The 17549-nt window shown below is 38.4% G+C and overlaps 1 protein-coding gene across 6 annotated transcripts in view; it reads left to right on the forward strand.

Moving 5' to 3' along the window:
* LOC132306280 (pentatricopeptide repeat-containing protein At4g04790, mitochondrial-like) overlaps window positions 1-17549 on the forward strand; it is a 34973-nt gene that overhangs the window by 8108 nt on the left and 9316 nt on the right. For all 6 annotated transcript variants that reach the window (XM_059803616.1, XM_059803619.1, XM_059803620.1 and 3 more), the window contains 7 exons: window positions 1081-1260; window positions 1734-1798; window positions 8107-8214; window positions 8362-8475; window positions 9127-9222; window positions 9369-9467; window positions 11192-11311. In XM_059803616.1, coding sequence (XP_059659599.1) covers window positions 1081-1260; window positions 1734-1798; window positions 8107-8214; window positions 8362-8475; window positions 9127-9222; window positions 9369-9467; window positions 11192-11311 — 782 coding nt within the window. The remainder of the gene's footprint in view (window positions 1-1080; window positions 1261-1733; window positions 1799-8106; window positions 8215-8361; window positions 8476-9126; window positions 9223-9368; window positions 9468-11191; window positions 11312-17549) is intronic.

Here is a 17549-nt window from a genome sequence, read left to right on the forward strand (position 1 = left end):
AAACACTTAATTATTAAGCAGTGCCTATAACTTAACCAGTTAATAAAATTGATGAGGTATAAAGTCAATTAGATATTCTTTTTGTTCTGGTGAATCTTTTTAATTTATCTTTTCTGAATTCACATTTTTAGATAGTTTGAAACTTAAAAATAAAGATCACATCATTCTCAAATATATAGTATTGCATGTTGTGATGCTATGGCACGAATTTGGTGCCAGGTCGCAACGACCCATTGGGCTGGGCTTGGTCCCAAGGAAAATTTTTGACTCGTTTTTGCTCATGGGTCTTGGACCCTAATTAGTACTCTCTTGATGCCCAATATATAAGGGCGCTTAGGGTTTGGAGTCTGATGATCAAGAGACACTGAAAAATTGTACGCAGAGAGAGAGTGGGGTTGAAACTTGTAAACTCCGATTTTACACATAGTGAAGACTTTCGCCGGATCTCCACTGTGGATGTAGGCTTTGCCGAACCACGTATAAATCTTTGTGTTCTTTGTGTGGTGTGTTTATTTTTCAGTCGTGTTTCATAATTGTTGCTTGGTTTGCTGTGTTTGTTGTAGCACATGTGCATGTATTGGCACTTGTTCAAAATCATCTCAAATCATGATTTAACTGACACAATGCTTGGTTGGGGGAATAGAAGAGAAGAAAAAAGAACGTTTTGAAATATATCCTTCTCTTATAGCTTGGTTCATTTGACGAGGAGAGAAGAAATGTGGAGTGATTAAGAGAGAAAATATCTCCCCAGGAACAAAAAAACTATTACCTCAAAATGCGGTGATTTGAAGTGATTTAGTTAGATGTATAACATTTAGTTAGATGTATAACATTCCGGCACAAACTACGAGTGAATAAAACAGGGAATGGGTTAACCCACCTTTCCTTTTCCTTTATTTCGCTCCGCTTATTTTCTGTACTTAAAATGGATGAATTCTGAGCTTTCTTTTGTCTCGTATACTTTTCACTTACCCTATTCTTTTTAAGTAACAAAGCAAATGGTGTAAGATTTTTGGAGTATTCCCACCTTAAAATCTTCTATGATATTTTCTAACATAGTTTTTGTTTGTTGGCATGCAGAGAATTATTTGTTAGCTTTGTGTGAAAGTGACCGGAAGAAGGAGCTTTTGCTGCTATTAGATATTGTTGACATAACGAGAATTTCATCGCCAGACCATGTAGCAACTATTTTCAAATCCTTGGGGAGGCTTCTTTTGGAGCCCTATGCAGAGAAATTCATTTTGGCATTCAAAACCTGTGGTATGTTCACGATTTTCTATTTCTAATTAGATGGGTATTTCCAATATTGTTGCTTTAGTATAGTGTTAAGGTCCTACATGAAGTAAGTTACTGATGGAATTGGCACCAGTTAAGTGAGATTTTAAGTAGTATTTTTTTTTTTTTTGGAAGTTCTGTTTTTAATAAAAAAACTGAAAAGTTTGTCATTAGAGAATGTTTTTAATTTAGAATAACATTCTTGTGGACTTAGCATGTAGAAGTAATTTACTTAAATGATCATATCTTTAAATTATTACCGTCTTATTGCATTGTGAAATTGTTATTCCTTTGCATCTTACAGCAAATACACTTGAATATATGATGCCTACTAAAACTATATTGCGTCAGTAATTTGGATCTGGGTTTCTTTAATTGGCTGTGACTCGAGTCTTCATTTGTTCTTTACAGCATTGTGTTTCAAGGGCTCTGTATTTAGGTTCTCTTGTTAAATGCAGATAATGGAGCTGAAAATATCTCAAACTTCATCTATAACTATGCAATTAGCATGCCAAATTTAGCGGTGAGGAACTTCTCATGAATGCTGCTGGTAATGTTCATCAGGCCACAATAAAGCTGATGCACTTTTGCTCTTTGATCCATTTTTAATATCTATTATTTTTAAAGATTATAACACTTAGTTTTTATTGACTGCTGATGTGCAATAGTAGTTTGGGTCGGATCTTTCTGGGATACCCCTTAAGTAGGTAATTTTTACAAACTGCAATACTGATGCCTTCCATGGTTGACTGGTGAAAATTTTCATGGATACAGTACTGTAGTAATGTAATATACTCCCTTGGTCCCAAATTAAGTGTCCCTCTTTTCCTTTTTTTGGAATGTGCTAAAATAAGTGACCCTTTTGATAAGTCAAATGTATAAATTTTGAATTATTCTAAATTATCCTCAAGTTTTGAGAACTTTCTCAAGCTAAGAATGTAGCTCATTAAATTTTATAGGATTAGTTTTGGAGTTTCAAAGGGAGAGTTCTATTAAATACATGTTCCCTTAAGAAATTGGAATCCCTGAAAGGATGCTTATCATGGGACGAAGAGAGTGTTACTTTTATATAATATAACTTGTAGTAAAGTTAGTACCGTAAAATGTATATTGTTGCTTAAGTATATTACTTTATTAGTGTATTATTATATTCTTTATTTAATAGCAGTAAAATATCTTATTGAATTGGTAATATATATAATTATGTTAGTAAATGTTAATAATACGTTAAACTAGGGGAAAGCTAACTTCTCCATCTTCATGGGGAGGTTAAGCTTTGTCCCCAATTTTTAATGAACATATTTACCCTTGATACATCAGTTATAACCATCTCGTAATAAAGGTTAATTTAGTCAATTTAAAATTTAAACCATGCATCTCTTTCACAACGACTCCTAGTCTAAACTCTACAGACAACACAATCGTTGGCACCACCCCTACAATCGGCGGTGTCACCACCACTACCACAACCAGTTACACCACCACACCATCCGCACCTCCATAACCTCTACAATCTCCACCTTCTTAACCACTACCACCAGTTTGTGTATTCTGGCAAATCAACACCACCACCACCACCACAATCAGTAGCATCACCACCACAATCCCCACAACCACCATCACTATTGTGTATTCCGACGAACGAACCCCATAGCCATGGTGGTCACCGGAAATCCAGCCTCAAGACACCACAATCTATACAACCACCACCACTGTCCTCACCCCCACGACCACCACCACCGTCCTCACCCCCACGACCACCACCACCGTCCTCATCCCCACAACCACCACCGCGCACCGCTTGTATTTTGGCAAAACAAATACATCTAAGATCTTGCGCTCGGCAGTGGCGGAGAGGTTAAGGGTTAGATCACCGTGACGGCGGCTTGATTCATGGCGGTGCAGGTTCATGACGACGTGCTTCACCATGGCATGGTTCATGACTGATAGAGAGAGAGGATGTGAGAGGTAGACTGGTAGAGAGAAAGAAAAGGTGGGGAAGATGAAGAGATGGGGAGGTAGTTTTTGAAATTACAAATATGTCCATGTTTTTTATGAGCTGGCAAGTTTTATTGGGTTGTTTTTGTCCAAGAAAAATTGGGGACAAAGCACAACCTCCCCATGAAGGTGGGGAAAAATTGGGGACAGTATGTTATTGAATTGGTAATATTTGTATCTATGTTAGTTAATGTTAATAATACTTTATATATGTATTTTAATTGTATTAGTTATTAAATAATAAGACAATTGGATATATATATATATATCCTGAATTACATCCAATTAAGGCCCATTATTGATGAGATTAACTAAGGTTGTAGATAGGCCCAGATACAGTTCAACTGAAGCTCTGCCCATAATTGACCTAATTGAGCCCAATCTTTTAGCCCGAAACTAGGCCTGTTAGTGGCTTGTAGGACCACAATCACTCGTTATGTGGTCGGGCTCAGGCTTCGCAAAATTCTTTAGTCCTGGTATAAGTTTTGCCTTCTAGGCCAGCCCATTTATGCCCATTGCATAGGGTTTGATAGTAGAGAGCTACTCAACCCACATCTGATGTGAAATGAAAAGGAACACCATCTAGCCTGGTATAAAATGAGTTGCTCTTTATTTCAATTAAAAGATGACCAATTAATCTGATGTAAAAGGAAAAGGAACACCACCTAGCCTAATATAAATTGTGTCATAGTCTTAACTATATTAGTAAGTAAGTAGAAAAAATAAAAATATATATATAAGGCCCGAACGTGGCTCGAGTTTGCACTTTGGTTTACAGAATTTGGGTTGGCACGTGTCTGGAAAGTTGTGGAAGCCCAATGGAATTGAGTCAAGCCAAGTCAGAGCCTGTAATATTTACACCAGCTTGGTCTGGTCCTTTTAACAGATATAGAAATGTCAGTGAGTTGCGGAAAGTGTATTTTGATTGAAGGAATTGGGAATAGAAGGAAGGAAAAGAGAACGATGAAGAGTTATCTTGTGTTTGGCTTAAAAATAAGGTGAAAAAGGAAAATAATAGAAGGAAGGAAGAGGGGTTTGTTAGCTCCTCAAATAGTAGTTTTTCTATCATTCAGAAAGTGGGAGGATTTGGAAAGAAAGGATAAGAGTTAGTGATTACCGGTTTTCTCTCTCTTTATAACAACTGAACTCCTGCGTTGTTAGTTGGGCTTCTAGATCATTTGCCTCGGAGTGGCAGAGCATTCCTGTGGTTCATCCGACATAGAGTCCTGGTTTGCTGCATGATGAGGAGGTTTTGGGGAACTCAGGGACAGTCGTACATTTGGTTAGACAAGGATGGCAACATAATAGGATGGAATGGCATATGAGAGACGGGTTTGGATTTTCGTTGAACGTTAATGTTCAAACAGAACTGAATGCCATCTGACGGTAATAGTGAGGGGTCCAATTAGGTGGCGCTATGTGTTTGGATTGTGCTCCTATGGTGCACCACGATCTGTAGCATGATCCAATGAGGTGATATATATAGGCAAGATGTCACTGAAGTGACTAGACAATCCTAGATGTTGAGTTGAGGTCACCTTGGTATGTCTTGGACTCTGGCCACCAAGCTAAGTGCCCATAGATAGCAGTGGGCCAGCTCTTGTCCACTTACCTCGAAGTGGACTATGATGAATCAACCATGCATTCCTTGGGCTGTACCATACTTATATTCACATAACTTGAAGTGGGACATGGTGCAGCAGTCGTCCATCAAGAGATATACTTTCCTTGAGTCATGTTCCCAACTCAGGCTGTGTACAGTATATAGACTTTGTATTTCAAGCATCATCTTGTAGTAAGCTAATCTCAAAAGTGAATCAAGATGCCTTTTTTTCAACCTTTGAAGTCTTGGGAAATGCCAATTGGAGACATGGCAAGAGGTACTCATCGTAATAATAATGTCGGCAGCGAGGCTTAACTGTAGGGAAGAGGTTCTCTTAATAACTTATTCAGGGGCCTCATTGGAGAGATTGTGCATACGGAAAAAACTACAAGGTCTGTTTGCAGTCTAACTCATATGGATAAACCTAGGAACTGTCCGTTGCATGTGACATATTGCGGCAGGAGAAGCATGCAATAGGGCAATGTTGAAGGCCATAGGCCTACCATATTATTAAATCTTGAGGTATCCTTTGAAACTCCCTTTGTAGTAACTTGTAAAGCCATGTCCAGTGGTTGCTGATTGGGTGAGTACCTGATTACAGTATAAAGAATACTCTGCATTTGTAAGAGTTGTAATTTGGGTTGATATTCCCTCTTGTAACTTTTTGGTCTTATCACTTGTGTGTGTATCAACAGCGTAATCTCAACTTTTGAGGCTATTATATTTTAAGATCTTATTCTTCTAATTTGTCCAGAAGTTATCATTCATTTCCATCTCCATTCACAGTTTTGTGCATTTTAAAGTATTTTCAAAATTGTTTCCATTTTTTGTCTGTTGAAAGTTCATCATGAAACAGAAACAACTTGAAGTGTATGTTGTATCATTTTGTCTTGTTAAATTTAAAATTAAAATTTGAGAGATCTATATGTGTTGGAGAATATTATTATAGGAACCTTAAATTACTCCACAGAATATTGCTCTGAGAATGTTGTAGGAGTGATTTTAGTCTATGATAGAATATGATTGGAGTGATTTTAGTCTATAATAATATTCCAACAATATGCAAATCCTAAAATCTAATGGAATGTATTGATTCAAATCCTTTAAGAAGCCAGTTATTATATATTCGGGGTATTGAAGTTCGAGCACTTTATAGCTTCTTCATTTCCTATTTCTTTCTTTCAACTAGGTGGTTAGGAAATTTACTGTTTCAATAGCTGGTATTAGGTAACCAGTTTGTTCAACTTGTCATAGAAAATTTAGGAATATTTTATTCTTGAATTTTTTTTTTTTTTTTTAAGTAAGATTTTTATAAAAAACGCTTAGAAGGGGAGTGTTCCCAAAGAGCGGACCAAAATCGACACTATAAGCTATCCACAAAATCCAAAAGACAATCCATTGAATTGCAATCCTGCTCATTTACCCAAAAAAAAATAAAGAAGAATATTGTATTTAATAGCCCAAATGGGAGACTCCTCTCCTTCAAAGTATCTCCTATTTCTTTCTCGCCACAGACCCTACCAAATACAAAGGGGAGTGGCCCTCCGAGCATCTCTAACTCGGCTTTCCACTGTACACCCTTTCTAGGTCTCTAACAAGTCGACTATGGATTCTGAGAACACCCATGGAAGCCCAAACGCAACCAAAAACATAGCCCAAACATCCCTAACCACTGAGCAATGAATAAGGAGATGGTTGACAGATTCCCCTGTCTTCTTGCACATATAACACTTGTTAACCACAATATGACTTCTTTTTATGAGGTTATCAATAGTAAGGATGCTTCCCAGAGGAACAATCCACGAGAAGAATGCCATCTTCAGTGGAGCTTTTGTCCTCCAAATGGCTTTCCAAGGAAACATAGGGCAAGGACGCTCCAACAAACATTTGGAGAAGGACTTAACCTCGAACACCCCTCTCGAGTTACCCACCCACAGCATCTCGTCCATGCCCACCCCGACCACCACCTGTCTATAAATGAAGGCTAGGAAGTTTGTAACCTCCAAAAGTTCCCAATCATGAAACTGTCTATGGAACTGCACATCCCAACTCACCCTCCTATTATCGAGATGATAATAATCAGCGACCACAACATCTCTAAACACAGCAATCTGGTAAATATGATGGAATCTACTAGCTAAAGTCGAATCCCCACACCATCTGTCTTCCCAAAACCTGACAGTTCTCCCGCTTCTAACTTTGAACCGAATACGTTTGGAGAATTCATGCCAACCTCTACGGATTAGTTTCCAATAGCCCATACCTGCTGGGTTTCTAGCCTCCCTAGAAATCCACCCTCCATCACCCTCCCCATAATGACAAGCTATAACACCCCTCTAAAGCTTGGACCTCTCTCCCCCAAGCCTCCACAACCACTTGCCCAACAATGCTTTATTAAACACATCCAGCCTTCGAATCCCCAGACCACCCTTATTAATAGGGGAACACACCCTCTCCCAGTTAACCAAGTGGTACTTGAACTCATCTCCTAAACCGCCCCACAGAAACTTCCTCTGAATATCATCGAATCTTTGAACTACTATCTTAGGTGTCGGATAGAGCGACATATAGTAGGTCGGTAGATTTTTGAGTGTGCTTTTCATAAGAGTAACCCTCCCCCCTTGGACAATTATTGCTTCTTCCAACCTGCAAGCCTCCTCTGAAACCGCTCAACAATCGGATCCCACACAGAAACTCTCCTTGATGAGGCTCCCAAAGGGAGTCCCGAGTAGGAGATCGGAAGAGATCCAACACCACACCCCAGAGTATCGGCCAAAGCATGGATATCATCCACCTCCCCAACTGGTACGATCTCGGTTTTCACAATGTTAATCTTCAACCCAGAAACAACTTGGAAGCAGGCCAACACGCACCGTAAATACCTCAACTGAAGGAGGCTAGTGGTTTTTAATTGTTACCTTGATTTCTTCACTAGCAGGGGTGGGTACATAGAGTTCACATGATGGTTTCTTTTCCAATTGTTTTAGCCTGAGAGACATGTTGCATTTAGCTGTAATAAGTTTCCTTTTGATTTGGGATACACAAACTGCAATATGAAATATGTATCAGTATTTAAATATTTTAAGTTCTTGATTTTTGTCTCTTATGTGTGTTCACTACTGTTGCCAATTTCATTTTCATTCATTCACTACTTGCTGTTATTTAAAAAAAAGAGTCCTTTCTGTTTATATATCTCGTGTGTTCTGACACTAGGCTGCTGGTTTTTTAAGGTTGAAGATGTCATTTTGACATTCAAAAATTTGCATGCAAAGTTGGAGGTGACGCCTTCATCCATATCATTTGAGAAGCTCATTAAATTTTCTTGTGATTCACTCAAGGTATGAGATGCAGTTGTTAATCACCGGCCCGCGCCCCCACACCCCACCCCCCCCCCCCCCCCCCCCCCCCCCGCGGCGGCCCTTCTCTCTCTCCTCCAGTTTATATAATGTTTTGTAATAAGCTATATGCTAATTGTTTCAACATAGGTACATGTGGCTCTTGATTTAGTTGATCAGATGTTGGAAGTAGGTTTGACCTCGTCAATAGGGATGTTTCATTCCTTATTAGAAGCATGCGAAGAGGACTGTGAGTATAATTTGGTATGTCGAGTTCTTTCTTCTTTTAGGAAATACTTGCTGTTCTTCACTGATGAGTATGAAGTAGTCTCAGAAATATCAATTGCTAGAATTTTGTGGAATACCTCTTATAATCATCGATGGGAAGTAATATTGAATCTTAAATTTTGCCTCCTATTTCTTATATCTTTCTATCTCTCTCTCTGCAACATCTATAATTTTGTACACAATCAAACAAGTAGAAAATAGAATAAAGACTTGGATATATATATTTTTTATTGTATAGATAATACCTTGTTAAGTAAACCTGATTCAAATAACTAATTGAATATGAATACCTGAAACTATTAAGCTTGAAATTAACTTTATATCTTTCTCACTATTTATATTTTGTTGCCAGTTTGATTGTTAGTTTATCCTATCAGTATTAGGATTTATGCAGCAAAGTTTTATACTTGTGTTTATGATTTCACCAACTTCCTATTGTCTGTATAGCTATGGACATGTGCTTTAAAAGTTCAATGCTTTTAAATCTCACATGTGAGATGTGACTATTTTATGTTGTTATATTATCTATAAATTTTGGTCATTAATCCCCAGTACTGTTTGAGTCCATTGCTATTGCACTTGAAGGTATTCTAATGTTCCTTCTCCCCCTCTCCAAATGATTGAAAGGTTCGGCGAATCTATTCAGCTATTTGTCGCCATAAGTTGAAACCAAATTGTGAGACCTTCAGGATTATGATAAATTTGTGTGTGAGAATGAAAGATGTAAGTTCTCTTCTGTTGCATTTGACATAGTGTTCATACTTCACTTATAAAAAATAAAATAAAAAAATGAAGACACTGCGTTCTTATTTTGATATTAAAAGCATAACAACTATGTGTTTGTTCCATTTCTTTCCTCTTAATTGCAGTTTGATGGTGCATATGGCATGATTGTTGATCTGCAAAAAATGAATTTGACGCCCACAGCTAGCATGTACAATGCTATAATGCTTGGATACTTTAGAGAGGTGAGTTGCTCAGTTTATTGAGATGCTCTGGTTGCTCTATTCTGTTTGAATCTTTTGATTTTCTCATTGGTCCAAGATTGGTGGCATCAGCTTCTTGTTTGAGTTGTGACTGTTGCTACTGCATTATATGGTTTATGCTCCATGATAGAAAATCACTATAGTTGGCAACTGTTCTTTTTACTATTTGATGGTTCAATTTTTCTAAGAATGAAAATTATTTCTCGCAGTGGATTCCGAAGGCTCTGTTCAAATGAACATTCTGAACAGTCCTTCTTGTGTGCCTTTAAGGGACTTACATACACACGAATACACATTACTTACACGTACTGCAAGGTGGTGCAAGTGCAACTAGATGGATTCAATTTAATAAAAGAATACTGAGTTTTTTTTCTCGTGGAAATCTAAACAAAAGGCTATATAGGATCTAGTTGAACCTATATAGAAGACGATTTTTAACCGGGGAACCACATACTGGTGGCTGGGTCAACTAAAATACGTTGGAGAATCACTCAGCTCTTTTATTTAGGAATTACTCAACTCAGAGAACTATATTTATCTGGTGATTAAGAATGCTAAGAGTTCTTTGTTTGGGTGGATTGGGAGGGGGGTTGGGGGATTGATAAGTGATTAAGAATGCTGAGAGTTGCCAGATCATTCATTTCATTGTAAAAGGAAAATACAATAAAGAATTTAGGGTGCTCAAAAGATTCATTAAATATGTTAGTGTTATGTTCATTTGCTTAGAAACTTAGGTCCATAACTAAAGCCACCTTTTACTAAGTCAAACAAGAGATAGATTGGCTGAGAGAGGGGATGGCAATTTGTTGTTGAGAGATTCAGTATTTATTCGTTTTTGTTTTTCTTTTTAGTTGTTTGCTAAAGGATTTCTTATCGTCCTCTCTTTTGTACTCTCATACTCTTCTATTGAATAAAATACTTTTTTCTTATCAAGAAAACAAATTAGGAAAAAAAATGACAAATCCAGTGCACGAGGCTCCTGCCATTGCAGATTCTGGAGAGGGTCAGATGTCCACATCCCCTTACCTCCGCATGCGGATAGGCTGTGACCTCCAGGTCACAATGGAGCAACTTTGCATCGCATGGAAGTTGTGTATTTTTCATGTTGCTTATGTTTCAAGTGATAATGATGCCTACTATAGTATTGGTTTTGTGGTAGGTTCCTATAATTATGACTTAAACCTATTATACCTTGTTTATTGTTTCCTGTGCTGAGTTATGTAGAATAATAGCATCAAAAGCTGTTCAGCTCAAAGATCTCATATTCTGGATTTATTTGTTTTTCTTTTGGTTCTTGTTGTTTATTTATGAAGGATTTCTCATCCATCTCTTGGCTGCATTCTTTTGTCCTTATATGGAATAAAATTCCTGTTTCTTATAGATAAAAAGGAAACATAAAATTTCAGGTCTTCAGGATCTTATGTGTTTTTTACATCATATGGCTGTTGTATCAGAAGTTGCTTATGGTTCAGATAATATCATTACACTGATGCCTAATGTCACAGTGGTGTTTTTGACACTTGCTATGATTTTAACTCAAAAACTACTGAGTTTCAGTCACTTTTATTACTGTTCTATGCACTATATTGTCGAGCTATGTAGAATAGCGTCAAAAGCTGTTTAGCTTGAAGAGTTAAGGATTAATTTTGCTACTGTTTTTTCACGTGTTTTGTGCTTTACTTCCTCTGTTGCTGAATTCTCTGCAGAAAAACTTTTATGGTGGCTTGATGGTTCTCAAGCAAATGGAAACGGCAGATGTTAAACCAGATGCTCAGACTTTCAGCTATCTTATAGGCAATTCTGACCGCGAAGAGAATATAATTAAGGTAGTTTAAAGAGTTTATTTTGTTGAAAGCTTAATTTCTTTCCACTACTGCTGACAGAATACAAGCTTTAATTCAGTGACATTAGATAATATAAACACTCTGCTGTATGCTGTGCTTAGAGTCGTATTTTAACCCAGCAGCCGGTCCAAGCCCAGAAAAAGGAATATTGTATTAGGTAATTGACAACCGGAGCTAAACTTTATCGGACCCCTTATGAACATGAATCTTGAGAATATTGAAGTATAAGTGTTTACCTTGAGCAACCTGTTGTATCAACTTTGGGGTGTTTCTAAACATAGGCAAGGGGGTCACCATCAGATATAATCTGAGTGGTGAAAAATGATAAGGTTGTTCTACCATTTTGGAAGAGCGTTTGTAAAGTAGTCTAAGATAGCTGGTATAGATTAGCAACTTCTTGTATTGGAATATGACAGGTAAAGGGAAGGAGTTGGTAGACACTATGATAGAAGGACCATTATATAACGCCAACAAGAATTTAGATGGGCAGCAAAAAAAGATAGGAAAATTCAAAGTACGGATAAAAAGTTTGTTACACTGAAAAAAATAGGAATAGAAATGGATTAGGGTAAATTACACAGTCACCTCTTGAGGTTTATTCATTTACACACGGTGATTAAGCTTGGACTTTGTTACACTCACACCTGGCAGAGTTAGTGTTCAAACGGTGTTAGAATTCTATGTGAAATGTCAACTTTATCCCTTATTTTAGGGTAAAGTGCGTTAAACCCCCTTGAACTATTGGTCATTTGTAAGAAACCCCCCTGAACTACAAAAAACCTCCCTGAATTATGATTTTGTTGCAATTTACCCCCTTGAACTATTGGTCATTTGCAAGATACCCCCCTGAACTACAAAAAACCCCCCTAAACTATGATTTTGTTGCAATTTACCCCCCTGAACTATGATTTTGTTGCAATTTACCCCCATGACATCAGCTTCCGGTACCGAAAATTTTGAAAGACCAGTTTACCCTTATAACACACTGCGTCGCTTTAACTTATACACTTCTTACATTTTTTTTATTTTTTTTCCTGCCAAAAGATGTTTTTCACCCAACACAACCCAAAACAGAGAGCTAGATAGAGAAATAGAAGAGACCAAAGAAATCTGAGGTCGGTGGGATGGCTCGGTCTCGGATGATGGCGGCTTGTGCGCGGAGGACTTGGCTGTGATGAGAGCTCAGTTGACTAGGTCGTGAACTGTGGAGGCGGCAGCGAGCTCAAGGGGGCTCGGCAGCGAACTGTGGACAGCTGTGTGCTCGAAACACGAACGGCAATGTGCTCGGCTATGGAGATGGCGGAATAGGCCGGCAAGCTTGGAATGGACGGTGGAATGGACCGGCGAGCAAGGTGAGCTGAACAGAGGGCAAGGCGGTGACGGCGATGGGCTGACGCAACGGTGCAGAGAAATGCGATATATATGGCCAACGGATCTGGCGGGTGGTGCAACGGCTATGATGGAGCTATGATAGGAGACCCACCGATCCCAGCAACAAATTCCTCGGCTTCATCGTCCCTTTCAGTCAATCAATTCGCATAGATGGGGTAAACTGCAAAAAAATATATAGTTCAGAGGGGTTTCTTGCACATACCCCAATAGTTCAGGGGGGTTTTTTGCAACTTTTATAGTTCAGGGGGGTTTCTTGCACACACCCCAATAGTTCAAGGGGGTTTTTTGCAACTTTTATAGTTCAGGGGGGTTTCTTGCACATACCCCAATAGTTCAGGAGGGTTTAATGCACTTTACCCCATATTTTATAATAGCTTTTTTAACCAAAAATATCTTACTCCTGAAATTACTAAAAGACCCATAACTAAATACTATTCCCTTCTCCGTCTTCATATTCTCTCTCTAGCCTCTGCACCGACACATCTCCCCCCCCCCCCCCCTCCTCTCTCTCCCTCCCTCCACCACTGCCGCCACCTCCTCTCTCTCTCCACCCGCCCGTCCCCACTGCTGCCACCCTCTCTCTCTCTCTCTCCACCGCCTAAGGATATCGGATTGGATTAAGGTTTGTAAGCTTCAAATCAGGAATGGGAAATTTGGAATTGGGTCGTGGTGGAGATGGATCCGCCTGCTGTGCTCAACGACAGTGCCTTTCAATTCATTATAAAAGCTTTAACCATAAAATAAATAAAAAAAAGGGAAAATTGTTGCGTTGGGTTACATGTTTATATTTATATATATACATTCTTGAATACTGTGGGTTAAATTTGATATTTAGATATTGGAGTTAGGTTTCTGCGAATTTGTTTTTGCATATTTTATTTTTGTTTTTGAATCTTTAATCATATATTTGGGTATGATGGTTGATTTGGTTGGGTTTTCTCTTCTTTATTCTTCATTCTGGAGATGAGATCTCTCAAATTGGAATTGGGTTACATTGGTGTGTGTATATATATAGATATGTATATTATAGGTTTTTATTTGTCTGATTTGGTTGAAGAAATTACACAATGAAATTCTCTAAGTCAACAAAAAGCTTAAAAGTTAAAATGCTATCAAGTCTACCAAAAGGGTGATAGTTGTGCATCAAATTGATTAAAGGATAGACGGATACATAGATACACATAAAGAGAGATTTTTCCATCAACAACTGAAACAAGAATATGGCAAGGGTGAACTTGAAACAAATAATGGGTGTTAACCAAAGGTTGTAGCCTAGTGGTACTTCCTCGCCTTCAAAAGTAGAAGGTTGAGGGTTCAAGTCCTCATAGGGGGACCCGTTATCTCCTTTTCTTTTCCTTATTGTGATGGAGGCTTTCAGCAAAATGATGTGAAGGGTAGTTGATTTGGGTTTGTTGAGAGGTTTCAGGGTTGGTAGGGATCTTGCTAGTCAGATGGAGATCTCTCATTTGATGTTTGCGGATGACACCTTGGTTTTTTGTGATGCGGATGTGTGTTAGATGAGATATTTGATATGTGTTCTGATTTGGTTTCAAGTCGTTTTTTGTTGAAAGTTAATGTGGGCAAAAGTGTCTTAGTGCCGGTAGGAGAGGTTCCAGATATCTCTACTTTGGCTCTTGTTTTAGGTTGCAACACTGGTTCATTACCCATTTCTTATTTGGGTCTACCTCTTGGAGCTTTATCCAGGAGTGTGCGTAGTTGGGATCCAGTGGTGGAGAGGTTTGAGAAACGGCTTGCCGGGTGGAAGAAACAGTACCTCTCCAAAGGGGGGAGGGTTACTCTTTTGAAGAGCACTTTAACGAGTCTTCTTACGTACTTTCTTTCAATCTTCCAGACTCCCTCTTCAGTGGCTGAAAGGATTGAGAGGTTGCAGAGGAATTTTCTGTGGGGTGGTAAAGGGGAGGAGTTCAAGTATCATCTGGTACAGTGGGAAATGGTCTACATTCCAATTCAACAAGGTGGGTTGGGAGTCAGAAGATTAGTGCCTTTTAATAAGACCTTATTGGGTAAATGGCTTTGGAGATTTGGGATAGAGAGAAACGTACTCTGGAGGAGGGTGATTGTGAGCGAACATGGGAAGGCGAGAGGGTGGTGGCACACCCCCGGTGTTAGATTGCCTTATGGGATTGGGGTTTGGAAACACATTCAGAAGGGGTGGGATGAATTCTCTAAGCACATCAGATTTTGTGTCAGACATGGCAGGAGTATACGTTTTTTGGATGACATTTGGTGCGGGCATAATTGTTAAAGGCTCAAGGCGCACAAAAGCGCAAATGCCTCCTGGAGCCTGAGGCGCAAGGCGAGGCGCGTGCCCGACTGAAGCAAGGCGCACATTGAAAAAAAAAAAAAAAACAAAACCCACCCAAGGATGTGATATATTTTCAAATCAAATCAATCTCATTTTTTTTGGTTAATCTTCAATTCAAAAGATTATTGGTGGCTGATTTCTGAATCAAAGGATCAATTATGGGTCTAAATTAAACATACAAAACTCTCAAATACAAAAAATTCAATGATAATTTGCAGTAGGGTTCGTGAGATAGGTGTCTTATAATCGGGAGCCCAAGATTAGCCAATTTATTTTTGTTCGAAGTTTGTTAAGAATTCTCCATGTTTCATCAGCTTAATTCTCACCAAAATCCATTAACATTGATTGAAACAAAATGGAAAGAAAGAACCATCCAAGCATGACCCATTCAGTATGTTTCAAAACCAAAAGAATATCATCAGTACTTAGAAAATTCTGGATGGCAAATAATAAAGAAAAGAAAACTACAAAATTGGATTTCTTTTTATTATTTTTTATTTTTTATACACGTAATAACAACACTTGTGTTGTAAGACAAGTAATTACTTGGTGAAAACTTGATCATAGACAATATGATGGTGGTCCATCCGACAAATATACAATATGAAGTGAACAACATATTAACGTGTTAGATAAATAGAAACTTAGAATGGAAAAATAGTGATCAACAGTCGTCACAATGAGTCCAGAGTCCAGAGAAGAAAAGAAAAAAAATAAAATAATAAAATAAATAAAAAAAGAAGAAAAATAAAAATAAAAATAAATCTGCCAAAGACTCGGCCGAGAGAGCCGAGAGAAGAAAAGAAAAGAAGAAAAGAAGAGAAGAAAAGAAGAAGAAGAAGAAGAAAAGAAAAAAAAATCTGAGATTGATCACCGATCCGGCAGATCCGAGAAGAGAAGGAGTCTAAGAGGAGAGGAGGAGAAGAAGAAGAAGAAGAACTAACCTTAGATCCGGCAGATGATGCAGATCCGAGACCGAGAGTCGGAGTCCAAGTCGTCAGTCGTCTCGCTGCCTCTGTCAGTCTGTCTTCTTTCCTTTCCTTTTTGCTTCTCTTTTTTATTTTATTTTTTATGTTGCAACTTGTAGCTTTTCTTTTAACTAGTAACTAATAAAATAATATGATAATAATATAAACAATACATAAACAATAAACAAACAAAACCATGGAAACAAAACCATTTAAAAAACATTTTCAAGTAGGCGCGCCTTTAGCGCGCCTATAGTCTCGCGCTTGTGTACAAAAGGCGTACGCCTTCTTTCAACCATGCGCCTTAAGTCAATACAGGCGATGAGATGGCGCCTGGAGGCGCCTTGCGCCTCAGGTGCGCGCCTTCGGCGCCTTTGACAACTATGGGTGCGGGAAGCCTTCCCTTGCTAGCACTTTCTGTAGACTCTTTAGGATTGTTTCTGATAAACATGCCATGGTGGTCGATTGCTATTGCCTTGATAGTGGAAGAACGGTGTGGGATGTACGTTTCTTGAGGCTGTTTCAGGATTGGGAGATGGAGGATGCTATGAACTTTTTGGATATGTCATATCGCCAAGAGATGGTTGAGGAGAATTCCAACATATGCGTTTGGGCTCCATCTTCACTTGGGTGTTTTGATGTTTAGTCATTTTATCGTTGTTTTGCGGATGCTCCTGGACTATCTTTTCCATGGAGGGCCGTTTGGCGAACAAAAGCGCCTCTCAAAGTAGCATTTTTTGCATGGACATCCGATTTGGGAAAGATCTTGACTCAAGACAATCTTTAGAGAAGAAGGCAAATCGTGGTGAATTGGTGTTTTATGTACAAAAATGGCAAGGAAACGGTTGATCATCTTCTTTTACATTGTCCAGTGGCCTAAGATTAACGGGTTGGGTTTGTTTGGGATTCAGGATGCATAGTGGGGGCCCAAGCTTGTGACTCTTGGAGGGTTACTCCTTTGTGTATCTGGTGGTGTCTATGGCTTGGAAGAAATAGGAGATTATTTGAAGGAAAGGAAAACCATGTTGGGATGTTGAAATTCTCCACCCTTAGCACCCTTTTTGTTGGGTTCTAAGAAGAAATTGTAAATCCTTGGCTGAGCTTATAGAGTTTTTGGATTTGTTGAGGGCTTAGAGGCCTTATTTGGCCTTGTGCTGTTTTTGAGGGACACGTTCCTCTTTTGAACGCTTTTAATGATTTTTTTTTTACTTATCAAAAAAAAAGGGCGTGGTTCTTGCCTAGGCGAAAGAAAATTAATAGGTGTTAAGAAAGGGAAAAAAAGCTATTGCTAGACTCGAATCTGATGAAATATTGGTTCGTTTTATAACATCACTTTATATCATAGAACAAGAAGATAATTGACAAAATTGACTAATTGATTCAGTCAAAAGAATTATACTCTAAGTGATCGACTTAAAATCACTTGCACATATATACAAAAAACAAGAAAGTACAGGCCCAGTTGATTCTATACCTAGAAAAATCAAATAAAAAGAATGATAAACTACCCACGGAAAATCCATCACCTTACATG

This window comes from Cornus florida, unplaced genomic scaffold, assembly GCF_030987335.1.
Source record: "Cornus florida cultivar Cherokee Brave unplaced genomic scaffold, ASM3098733v1 CherokeeBrave_3.0.0_Hap2_Chr05, whole genome shotgun sequence".
NCBI lineage: Eukaryota > Viridiplantae > Streptophyta > Magnoliopsida > Cornales > Cornaceae > Cornus > Cornus florida.